Source organism: Etheostoma spectabile, unplaced genomic scaffold, assembly GCF_008692095.1.
Source record: "Etheostoma spectabile isolate EspeVRDwgs_2016 unplaced genomic scaffold, UIUC_Espe_1.0 scaffold302, whole genome shotgun sequence".
Classification (NCBI taxonomy): Eukaryota; Metazoa; Chordata; class Actinopteri; order Perciformes; family Percidae; genus Etheostoma; species Etheostoma spectabile.
In genome coordinates this window covers 1,012,600-1,024,794 of record NW_022605581.1, presented here as the reverse complement: position 1 = coordinate 1,024,794, position 12,195 = coordinate 1,012,600, and the positions used below count along the sequence as shown (strand labels likewise).

General features: G+C 42.9%; 1 protein-coding gene across 1 annotated transcript in view; it reads right to left on the bottom strand.

Moving 5' to 3' along the window:
• col25a1 (collagen type XXV alpha 1 chain) overlaps window positions 1-12,195 on the bottom strand; it is a 75,519-nt gene that overhangs the window by 9,430 nt on the left and 53,894 nt on the right. Inside the window, exons 18-30 of the mRNA XM_032510946.1 lie at window positions 11,470-11,514; window positions 9,990-10,034; window positions 9,602-9,679; window positions 8,646-8,669; window positions 5,125-5,169; window positions 4,954-4,998; window positions 2,967-3,047; window positions 2,742-2,804; window positions 2,505-2,555; window positions 2,186-2,212; window positions 1,740-1,820; window positions 305-358; window positions 168-221 (exon numbers count right to left, since the gene is read on the bottom strand). Of these exons, the coding sequence (XP_032366837.1) occupies window positions 168-221; window positions 305-358; window positions 1,740-1,820; window positions 2,186-2,212; window positions 2,505-2,555; window positions 2,742-2,804; window positions 2,967-3,047; window positions 4,954-4,998; window positions 5,125-5,169; window positions 8,646-8,669; window positions 9,602-9,679; window positions 9,990-10,034; window positions 11,470-11,514 (693 nt within the window). The remainder of the gene's footprint in view (window positions 1-167; window positions 222-304; window positions 359-1,739; window positions 1,821-2,185; window positions 2,213-2,504; window positions 2,556-2,741; window positions 2,805-2,966; window positions 3,048-4,953; window positions 4,999-5,124; window positions 5,170-8,645; window positions 8,670-9,601; window positions 9,680-9,989; window positions 10,035-11,469; window positions 11,515-12,195) is intronic.

Genomic DNA, 12,195 nt, shown 5'->3' with positions numbered 1-12,195 from the left:
TCAAGGTCTTTTGAAGGAAGATAGGCAAGGTTTAAGCAGCGTTGCCACCCAGACAGGCTAGAAGAATCTCACAAAACTAGAATAAGGGAGCATAATGACTCACTGTAATCTGCACTCATCCCTGATTAAAGATAATGTTTTTCTCCAGGATGATCCTAAAAACTTACAGGCAGTCCATAGGGTCCTCTTGGTCCTGGCTCGCCAGGTGCTCCTCTCTCACCCTAATACAAATGAATCAGTGTTACATAAAACACCCAAAAATCTGTATCAGAGAGATATAAAGTCAAATTCAAATGTCTCTTACTATGTCCCCCTTAGGCCCAGCTGGACCAGCTGGACCCGTAGGCCCATCCATGCCCTGCAGAAAGTAGTGTTGCCATGGTGAGTTCACATAAATTGGACTACAGCAGGTATTTCAAAGCAAAAAAAAATAAATTGTTTAGCGTCCACTTCTGTACTATATTCCCATCTGGTTTGAACTACAAACCCCACACAGATCTGCTGCTAGTGCACGTGCATTGGCCACAAAGGACGTGTACAACACCGCTGACACAGTTAATGTATGAGTGTGTGTTAATGCTGACAACATGGGACAAAACGAGAGCCTGCGCTTACTGCTTTCTGTACGGTAGCTATCCTGAGAATTAGTGGGAATCAATGAAACTACAGAGACCTGAACTGAGATGGAAACATCTAACAGAAGTCACAGTGAGATATACAATAAAACACAGGTTTGGGACTGTATGGAGGATGAGAGGGAGACAAGTAGGCAGAAGTTGGGAGGGGGGGGGGGGGGGGGGGGGGAGTGGGAGCTCGGCAAATGGACACACCAACCGGGCGTGGCCGTCCAAGCCGGAGGCTCCCTGCGTGGTTATGAAGGTGTGAGTGACATGAACAAGGCGGGATTAGTACCAGATGAACACAGTTATTAGGACAGGTTGATGGCAGGGTTCACAACAACTACAATTACACTGGGTGTCACAGGGAGCTCGGCAACAGAGTCGGCCCGGGCAAATGAAAAAAACGAGGACAGAGAATGGAGGAGGCCACACACACACACACACACACACACACACGCAGTCGTGTCTGGCTATCTTTGTGGGGACCAGTCATTGACATAATGCATTCCCTAACCCCTTACCCTAACCTTAACCATCAAACCTAAATGCCTAACCTTAACCCCCACCCCCACCCTAACCTTAACCATCAAACCTTAATGCCTAACCTTAACCCCCACCTCACCCTAACCTAACCATCACAACTAAATGCCTATAACCGTAACCCCCACCCCCACCCTAACCATAAGCCATCAAAAACTAAATGCCTAACCTTAACCCCACCCCACCCTAACCTAACCATCACAACCTAAATGCCTAACGTTAACCCCCACCCCACCACCCTAACCAACACCATCACAACCTAAACTGCCAACCTTAACCCCACCCCCACCATAACTAACTCTAACCCGTAATCCTAAAAACCAAGTCTTATTTCCTCAAAAAGCCCTTTAACGTTGTGGGACCAGCATTTTGTCCCACAAAGCTGTCAGGTCCCCTAAGTATACTGTATTCACAGTTTTTGGTCCCGCCCTACAAATGTAGCAACCCGGTTCCACACGGGAACACCACACACACACACACACACACACACACACCATAGATTTTTTTTATGGATGTCTAAGGAAATAAAAGACAGGACTTTGTGGTTGGGGATATCCCATGATGCACGACTGTACTCACGGGGAGACCCAGAGGTCCACGGTCCCCTTTGTGTCCTGGTTCACCTCGGATACCCTTCACACCATGCAAACCAGGTTCCCCCTAAACACACAAAGGAAGAAGGAGGAAATGAGACACATTGGATGGAGTTGACGCACTTGTTGACGAAATGATAGAACGTCTTCTATCTGGCTCATGTGGTTCAGCCTGCTTTGCAGCAGCTGACAAGAAGACGAATTACAGCGTTATGAAAGGCACTTAATTTATGTTTCAACAAGAATAAGCAAAGAACGTAAAACCTAACAACTGACACTCATCTTGAGCTCGTTCTTTTCTACGATTAATACATATTTCAATTTTGAATGACAGTTACACTCGACTCTCAGCAGAGAGTGATGGTGAGAAGGACGTCTTGGAGTCATAATGACTTGAATGTGAATTGTCACGTGAAGTCTTTTGAGGTTTACCTTTGGTCCGGGGAAACCATGGGGGCCCTGAAAAAAACATCGCAAAAATATTAGCTTGTGTTTCAATGTGTTTTCCTTCCTGCAGCACAGATCATTAAATGTCTGACTAATAGACAGGTTGGGCTTGTTTACAAGGTGGTTTAACGTGCCAACACACTGTAAAGCACAATCAGTAAGTCAGATTGCTGTACAACTTTATGAGTATGGTCATGAGTAACATGTATAAAATCTATATTTGTAGTTTTATATTAGGCGATTAATTAAGTTTTGTTCCAAAAAACAACAAGTCCACAGATGAGACTTTTTTGGAAACACCCACCATGGGTCCTGGGAGTCCATGGGGCCCTTGTGGCCCTGGAGTGCCGACAATCTGCAAATATTAAAAACAGATATTTTAACACCAAATCAATGAATGAATCCACAAAAATAATACTATATATTATAGTTGGACTGCAGTTTACATTTACAGTACAACACATACCTGTACAATGAAAAGCATCTTTAATGCAACTACTTAGAGTATTATTATGCTGAGTTATAATAACGTGTGACTTACTGAAGAACCTTGAGGACCAGGTAGACCTGTATCTCCCTTATCCCCTTTTACCCCATTGACACCCTAAGGGACAAAAGCTTCATTAGATGTGTGGTTCAGTAAAGTAAATAAAGTATCTAAAAGAGTGGGTGAAGAGTTCTGACGACCATGAAGAAAGGTGTTTTTCAGAGACCTAGTGTAAAGGTAAAGTCAGGACTACTGTATGTACAGTATGTACATTCTTACAGGTAGACCGGGTAAACCAGTTGCTCCTTTCTCCCCTGAGGCTCCAGGCATTCCCATGTCACCTTTGGAGCCTTTGTAGCCCTGAGACAAGAAAGAAGGCATTCAGACTGTGTAGTAATTAAGTCAAGTCAAGTCGAGTCAAGTCCATTTATTTACAGAGCACGTAGAAAACCAACCTAGGCTGAACAAAGTGCTCTACAAAGTTATGTTATAAAAACAAAGGAAGACAATAAGAATATAGATAGATATGACATCATACAAACAGCACACTTCTATACAAATGTCCCTAAACTAAATCAAACGCCAAAGAATGAAAATGGGTTTTAAGACGAGACTCCAAGATCTCCACAGTAGAGGAGGACCAATGGGAAGTTGGCTCCAGAGTCTCGGGACCACAACGGAGAAGGAAGGATCACCCTTTGTTTTTATCCGAGACAGTAATATAAAAAGGAGCCAATCCACATAATTAGATTAGATTAGATTCAACTTTATTGTCATTACACATGTACAGGTACATTGCAACAAAATGCAGTTAGTAATGCCTTAAAAACAAGTAGTATTACCTTAAAGGTCCCATGATATGGTGCCCTTTGGATGCTTTTATAGTCGGGACCTAGGGTGGGGGGTGCGCACCAATACTGTATTGAAGTCTTTTATATAGACTTAGTGGTCCCTAATATGTATCTGAAGGGTCTCTTTTAGTATAGACCTTAGTGGTCCCTAATACTGAATCTGGAAGCTCTTTATATAGACTTCGTGGTCCCTAATACTGTATCTGAAGTGCGTCTTTATATAGACTTAGTGGTCCCCTAATACTGTATCTGAAGTCTCTTTAATAGACTTAGTGGTCCTAATACTGTATCTGAAGTCTCTTATATAGACTTAGTGGTCTCCCTAATACTGAATCTGAAGGTCATCTTTATATAGACTTGGAGGTGGTCCCTAAGGACTGTATCGTGGGGAAGGTGGGGGGCTGCGTTTAGGGTATAGAACTTATGTGGTCATAATGACTCGTAAGCATTCTGAAAGTCATGGGGCCTCTGTTATATGACACATAGGTGTGGTCCATAATTCCTGGATCTGAAGTTGGGGTCGTACATAGACTAGTGGGTCCCCCTAATTTGGATCTCCTAAGTTTATTTTATATAGACCTTAAGTGGTCCATACAGGGCTGTGGGATCGGTGGAGACTGTAACGGGGGGGGGATTACGCATTTTAGGGGTCCTTCGTTGCCTCGGGTGGTAGCCAGCGGGAGGGATTGGCGGATTTTATATTCGGACGCCGTTAGGTGGGGGGGTCCCCGTGAATACTGTATATGAAGGTCTCATTTTATAGACCTATGTGGGTCCGCCAGGGAATACGTATCTGAAGTCTATTATAAAGAGCCTTAGGCGGTCCCGAATTCTGGATCTGAAAACAGTCTCTTTTATCTGACCTTAGGGTCCATAATTTCTGGATTGAAGTTCTTCTTTTATTAGGGAGGCGGTTAGTCGGTCCCTAATGAGGGTATCTGTGGAGGTGCTGGAGGTAGTCTCTGTTATTATAGACCTTAGTGGTCCCTAATACTGGTATCTGAGGGGGAGTCTCTTTATATATAACCTTAGGGTAGGTCTAAGTACTGTATCTGAAGGGGGGGAGTCTCTGTTCTATTGAGAGGGGGGGGGGCCGAGTGGGCCTTAATACTGTATCTGAGAAAGGGTCTTCTTGTATGATAGACCTTTAGTGGTCCCCTAATACTGTATCTGAGGTCTCTTTTATATAGACCTTAGTGGTCCCCTCATAAGACCTCATAAGGAGCAAGATTCCGGCCCATCTGAGTTTTCATTTTCTCCAGAACAAGAGACCCAGGACTTGGTTTACACCTATCACCATTTCTAGCCACTGGGGGACCATAAGCAGGCTGGGGGAACTCATATCAATGTTTAAAAATCTGGGAAAAGTTGAACTAATAATTACATATATACATGATTATGCACGATGAACTCACTCTTTCTCCATCGAGTCCGGGGAGACCCGGCATGCCACGATCCCCCTGGCAGGGGACACAACAATATTTGACAAACTCAGAAATACAGGGGCACAATATGATGGGATTTTGTTGGTTGAGATTTGCATATGTACGGGAAAAACATCCAACATTGTAGGAGGGAGTACTTACCTTCATACCCTCAGGTCCCGTCGGCCCCATGGGTCCAGGAGGACCCTGAACAGAGAGAGAGAGACACATGAGGACGTTCAAGTACATTTCTACTCAACTGAAGAAATGTACATTTGATTGATCAATTTGATATCATCTTATTGTTTCAATCATCAATGGAACCGACTATCACGATGAAATGACTTGCAAAACAGCAAAAACTACGTTAGCAATCAGTTATGAAATACTGAATGACATGCCAAAATTAAAAAACACGTTAGCTACAAGATAAGTAGTTATCATCATGGACGATGTGTTGGAATTAAAACATTAATTCATTTGAATTCGAAGCAATCGTAAAAGACGTTCAGTGATTGGTTGCAATGAGTGCAAGTGGAAGCTGGGATGAATATAATGATCATTTTAATGTCCAGTAAATTGAGTATTAAATGAAAACATGCTAGTTTACGACAACGCTAATCAACATAACACATAATGTTGCTTTCATCACTCAGGAATACATACTTCACAGACAGGAGAAGGATCTTTAAACTTGTCAAAATGGATAATTAACCCTTTTGTTGACGCTTTCTATACATGTTTTTAACTTTTTCTTACGTTTTTGTCCCTTTTTTCAACACTTTTTCCATGTTTGTCACTTTGTTTTTGACGTCTTCAACACTACGTCACCCTGATGTACTAACTTTAGTTATTTTGGGGAATTTATGTTCAATAAACCTCATTTAGAGGAGATTACACCTAATATTTGAGTTAGAAAATTATTATTATTTCGACTACAATAAAAGGAATGGATGTTGATGGATAATCACAGACTGGAATATGTCAACTTTTACTCAATACTATTTCAAAAACACTTCAATTTGTTTTACAATGCTATAAAATATAATAAGACCCAAAATTAATGAAAGTAGAGATTTGTACTTGGTAAAGAGCGTTGGAATCAATCATGTTATTTTGGGGAATTAAAAAGAAGATTGATATACGACAACATGAGGACAACATGGGGACAACATGAGGGCAACATGAGGGCAACATGAGGACAACATGGGGACAACATTGAGGACAACATGGGACAACATGAGGACAACATGGGGACAACATGAAGACAACATGAGGACAACATGAGGACACATGGGACATGGGCAAAATGAGACAACTGAGGGACAACATGAGGACAACATGAGGAAAAGGGACAACATGAGACAAACTGAGGGCAACATGGAAGACAACATGAAGAAACATGAGGGCAACATGAGGACAACATGAAGACAACATGAGGACAACATGAGGACAACAATGAGGAGAACATGAGGACAACATGAGGACAACATGAAGACAACATGAGAAACAACATGAAGGACAACATGAAGGCAACATGGGGACAACATGAGGGCAACAATGAGGCAACATGAGGACAACATGGGGACAACATGAGGACAACATGGGGACAACATGAGGACAACATGGGACAACCATGAAGACAACTGAGGACAACATGAGGACAACATGGAGGCAACATGGGGACAACATGAAGACAACAGAGGACAACATGGGGACAACATGAAGACAACATGAGGGCACATGAAGAAACATGAAGACAACATGAGGGCAACTGAGGACAACATGAAGACAACATGAGGACAACATGAGGACACATGAGGAGAACATGAGGGACAACATGAGGACAACATGGGGAACAACATGAGAACAACATGAAGACAACATGAAGGCACAAATGAGGGCAACATGAAGACAACATGAAGACAACATGAGGGCAACATGAGGACAACATAGGACAACATTAGGACAACATGATGACAACATGAGGACAACATGAGGACAACATGAAGACAACATGAAGACAACATGAGGACAACATGAAGACAACATGAAGAGAAAACATGAGGGCAAATTGAGGACAAACATGAGGACAACATGAGGAGAACATGAGGAGAACAATGAGGACAACATGAAGACAACATGAGGGCAAACATGAAGACAATGAGGACAACGAGGAAACATGAGGAACATGAGGACAACATGAGGACAAACACATGAGGGACAACATGAGGACAACATGAGGCAACATGAAGACAACATGAAGACAACATGAGGGCAACATGGAGGACAACATGAGGACAACATGAGGAGAACATGAGGACAACATGGGGACAACATGAGGGTTTAATAATTGCAATATTTTGCATGAAGAATAAATCCTACACTTAGCGTAATGTAGCTTAAACGCAAGAATGATGCTAGAGCGCGTGACACTTAACCAGCTAACTCCGTACCATGCTAACGGACATAATCCAAATAAAGTTGAGTTTTGAATGTACATATTATGGGAAACGTGCGTATTTTCTACCCTGCTAACCAACATCATGCATTATGTCACTTTCACAAAGTCAGGCACAAATAATACTTCAGTTGTGTTCCAATACGTGTTTTCCAAAAAATAGTCAACTTTGAACAATATTATTACTTTTTCAAATTCATGACGTTTTATACACAGCTTTCTTAGCTTTATACTTCAATGCAATACAATAACCCCCTTCTCCCACACTGTCTGTAATGTGTGTTATGATCAATCGACACATGGATTTAACATAATAATTCAGACAAATGCAATATCTAAGCAAAACACTGAATCAATGAAGGTCTTACAACTACATTTTGAAATGAGACCATCTGCAAGACAGGGCCTAAAGATTAGGGAATACATTTTTTTAATTTAATTTTAATCTGTTTATTAATCCCCAATGGGGAAATTACAATTTACACTCTGTGTCCACACTTGTTAGTAGTCACACACAGTCCTGAACTACACACACACACACACACATGCTCAGGATCTGTACATGCACTAATGGACAGATGTCAGAGTGAGTGGGGGGGCTGCCAGCCGAACCAGCACCCTGAGCGGGTGGGGGGGGGTACGGTGCCTTGCTCAACAGCACCTGGCAGTGCCCAGGAGGTGAAGTGGCATCTCTCCAGCCACAAATCCACACTCCCTTCTTTTTGGTCCACACGGGGGACTTGAACCAGTGACCCTCCGGTTCCCAACCCAACTCCCTCTGGACTGAGCTACTGCCCCCCTCCAAAGCAGGACCCACATTAAGATGAGTCTATAGTATCCTCGGTGCATATTCCCAAATAAATGTCCGATTAATTCATGGAACGATTCGGACCTAAAGTGCGATTCTCAGTTTTGGAAACACCCTTTTTTTGAAATATTTCCCCACAAGGTTTCGTTGGTTTTAAAGAATGTCTTAATGACATTTAGAGAGACAGCCGTCATGTCAGACACCGAGACGGAATCGACCACACAAAAGCGTGAAAGCAGCGCTAAGTCGTGCTACGTTCACCGTTAAGCAAACGGGTTGCTGGGTGTAGGCGGCACAAAGACAACAAGGACGTGCAACCCACAGTTGGGATTGAGTTGCGCCCATGCGAGGACAAATATGAATCACTTATGGAGATGACACACCACAAAGAACACACACTCAGAGCCTAATTACCGTCACTGTAATGGTGGTAATCTTCTGCAGTAGGCCAAAGAAGTGGGAATGTGGAAGTAAGAGAAAAGATTGCAGAGGTCACACAGGAAAGAAACCTTTGTGTCGGAACATTTCTGCACAGATACACCCTTCAAATGAGTTATTACCGTATGTGAGCTTGAATATGTAGAGGAAATATCTGGAGCAGTGTTGAGTTGGTACTTTGTACAAGGTATTGCACTTAAATTGAATCAATACATGTTCTTATAGGACGTGCCAAAATACTAGGGATAGACCGATTCTCAGCCGATCGATTATTATTTTTTGCAGATTATCTGTATGTGCGTTTTATTTGCTTGATAACAATAAAGGTAATTTATTACAAAGTGTTCCACTTTGGTCGCACTACAGCCAGATTCTCATTTTCACTGTAAATCAGAATCCGAATCAGAAACTGTTGTGTTGCAGTTGCATAAATATTATAAATAGAGTAGAAATACAAATAAAGAAATATAAGGAATTGGATATGTACGGTATTTACATAAAGAACTGTTTTTATACATTAGTTACATAATTAACATAATTAAGGAATTGCAATGGAGAAAAGTAAAATAATAACACTAATAATTGGAGTGGTTGAGAATTGCACACGTCAGGCCAGTGTTATTGCACATAACAGATAATACAGATAATGTTATCGGTTATCAATTTCTACTAATAACTAACTGCTAATAATTGGTATCAGCCTTGAAAAATCAGTATCGGTCGATCCCTACAAAATACACCGCAATTTACAGCCATATCTTTTGCAAAATATATGTATTTACACGGGTGTCTTTAGTATGGTTTAGGCTGTTAACATAAGGCAAAACCATATTTTGGGAAAATATGTAGGTATAACAGAAACACTGTGCTATCTGCTCCTGCAGATGTACTGCAGGTCTTTGTGAAGCGTGTTGAGGAACCCCTTGTCTGACCTGTAAAGCCTCCTGAATATTTCCGTTGTAGTCGACGATTTCAGTGGCTCCTTGGTCTCCTTTCTGCCCTGGGGGGCCCTGCACATCAATGACATCCAGAAACACATTTAAACACACCTTCTTACACACCGCACAGCCGACTTACACACTACATCAGAGACGTTTGAAATATCAGATTGCTTCTTTTCCTGAAACTGCTACGTGTGACTGCTGCCCCCTGGTGGTAATCAGTGTGTACCGCAGCGTGTCATGGGGTATGTTCTCACCCCTAGTCCTTACCTCTTGGTTTCAAGGGCCAAGGGGTAGGGGTAAGGGGTAAGATGGAGGAATGGGATTCAGCCAAAGTCTATAAAGATCCCAGCATGCAACACCATGAACACCTGCTTACCTTGGGGCCAGAAGATCCCTGCTCCCCTTTGTCTCCAGTCTCCCCCTGATGTGAGAAGACATTTATTCAGACTATTATTAAAACAATCTCTTTTGTGGCAATACATATAATATGTGGAATATGTTTTGATATGATTGAATATAACTCATTTCTATTGTGCGACAACTTCTAGTATTTTGAATCACGACATAGTATGACACATACTGTACTGTATGTGACATTTTCTATTATATTAAAGGGTGCTAGTATGCAATAGAAAAGTCTTTTTTTTGTATTCATATTTTTGCATTGTGGAGACCTGGGGCATGTTCAATGACGGCTGAAACGGCTTTTAGATCAGTTTTATCTCATTTGGTGGTTGTGTCTCTTGTTTATTTGCTGTGTCACAGGTTATACCCAATCAGCAGCTACTTGTCTGTAAACTCGGTAATAAAAAGACAGAGGTGACACACAACAGGGTGACTAGTGGGACACACGTGGGTGATGATGGAGATACATGAGAGAGAGGCGTGTTTGGGAGGAACGGCCTCCCTGATCTAAACCAGAGCGGCTGTCTGTTGTTGGACTTCGGTGCTGGTCGTGGACTGTCCATCACAAACACCATGTTGGAACATAGGGATGCTCATAAGTGTACGTGGTACCAGAGCACCCTAGGACGAAGGTCAATGATCGATTTTAGAATCGTTTCATCTGATCGCCGATGATTGGACACGGGTGAAGAGAGGGGCAGAGCGTCAACGATCACCATCTGGGGGTGAGTTGGGTCAGGGGGTGGGGAGGGACGTCTGGAAGACTGGTAGTGCGGGTAAACTGGGAAACGTCGGAGGAGGCCCCTGTCCGACGGACTTTCAACTCACACCTCCGGCGGAGCTTTTGGTGCATCCCTGTGGAGGCTGGGGGCATTGAACCTGAGTGGACAGTGTTCAAAGTTTCCGTTGCTGAAGCTGCAGTGGAGAGCTGAGGTCTTAGGCGCCTCAAGGGACGGTAACCCACGAACACCCTGGGGGACACCGGTGGTCAGGGAAGCCGTCCAACTGAAGATGCAGTCTTTCTGGGATATGCTATCCCAGAGGGATCCAGAGGCAGTTGCAGGGTACCGAAGGGCCCGAAGGGCTGCAGCCTCTGCCGTGACAGAGGCAAAGCAGCGGGAGTGGGAGAAGTTCGGAGAAGACATGCAGAAGGACCTTTGGTCGACACCAACGTTTAGCCAGCCGAGGAAGTGAGGAAGAGAAGAGAGACGAAGTGATCCGTGGCTGTTGTCGCTATTTTCAGGATTCTGATTGGCTGACGTGGGCTTGCGCTTCTCGTTACACTGCCACCTACAGATTTGGCATGTGCTTGACATATATACAGTACACGGGTACGTGTAACCCAACACTTTTCTAAAAAGTAAACCGAAGAAGTTGAAATGTCTGTTTATGAAAAAATTGCCGGCCGCGTGTAAACGCAGCCTTGTAGAAAACATATCGGCCAAGCTCACCTTTGAACCTTTAAGACCAGGTGTGCCAGCCTCTCCTTGTGAGCCCTGCCGTGAGAAAGAACACACAGATGACGCACGAGGGACAAGCTGAGTACTTGAGATATAAACACGAAACTGAAAAGCATAAAAATATACTTTCTTAATGGGTTCAATCCGAATTCATCATAAAAAAAATGAATGCATTTCAAATGCATATTTCGCAGAGGGAATCTCATCGAGCTCTCGTACTCTTCCCTAGAGAGCAACACAGTCAGCTTCACTGACACCAGCAGCTTTTAATATGCCATAACTGCAGAGCAATGGAGAAAGTGTTTATTATTACTCTGGCCTTGATAAAGACGGGGTTTTTACTTTTGGGGATTTCTAATAGGATGTGAAACAGATCTGCGGGTCGGCTGAGTTTAGACTGGAGCTTAAGCTACTTGCTGGGTCAGGGCCAGACATAAACAATGGTAAACTCATTTAGATTTGGTTTATCTTACGCATACTCCAGGGAAAGCCTTGAACTTATTACCGGCTAAAATGGTTTTGCCAGCTTTGTATGTTAACGTAACTGAATGTTTGATGAATTTGAAGCCCTTGCTTTGGCAATGCATTCTACTTTTTCTTTTTTTTAAACTCAACGAGGCTCTAGATGGCGGCAAACATCTACTAACGACATGACGGTTGTGAACAAGCAGGACGATTTAAAGCGCCCATGTTATGTTCATTTTCAGGTTCATAATT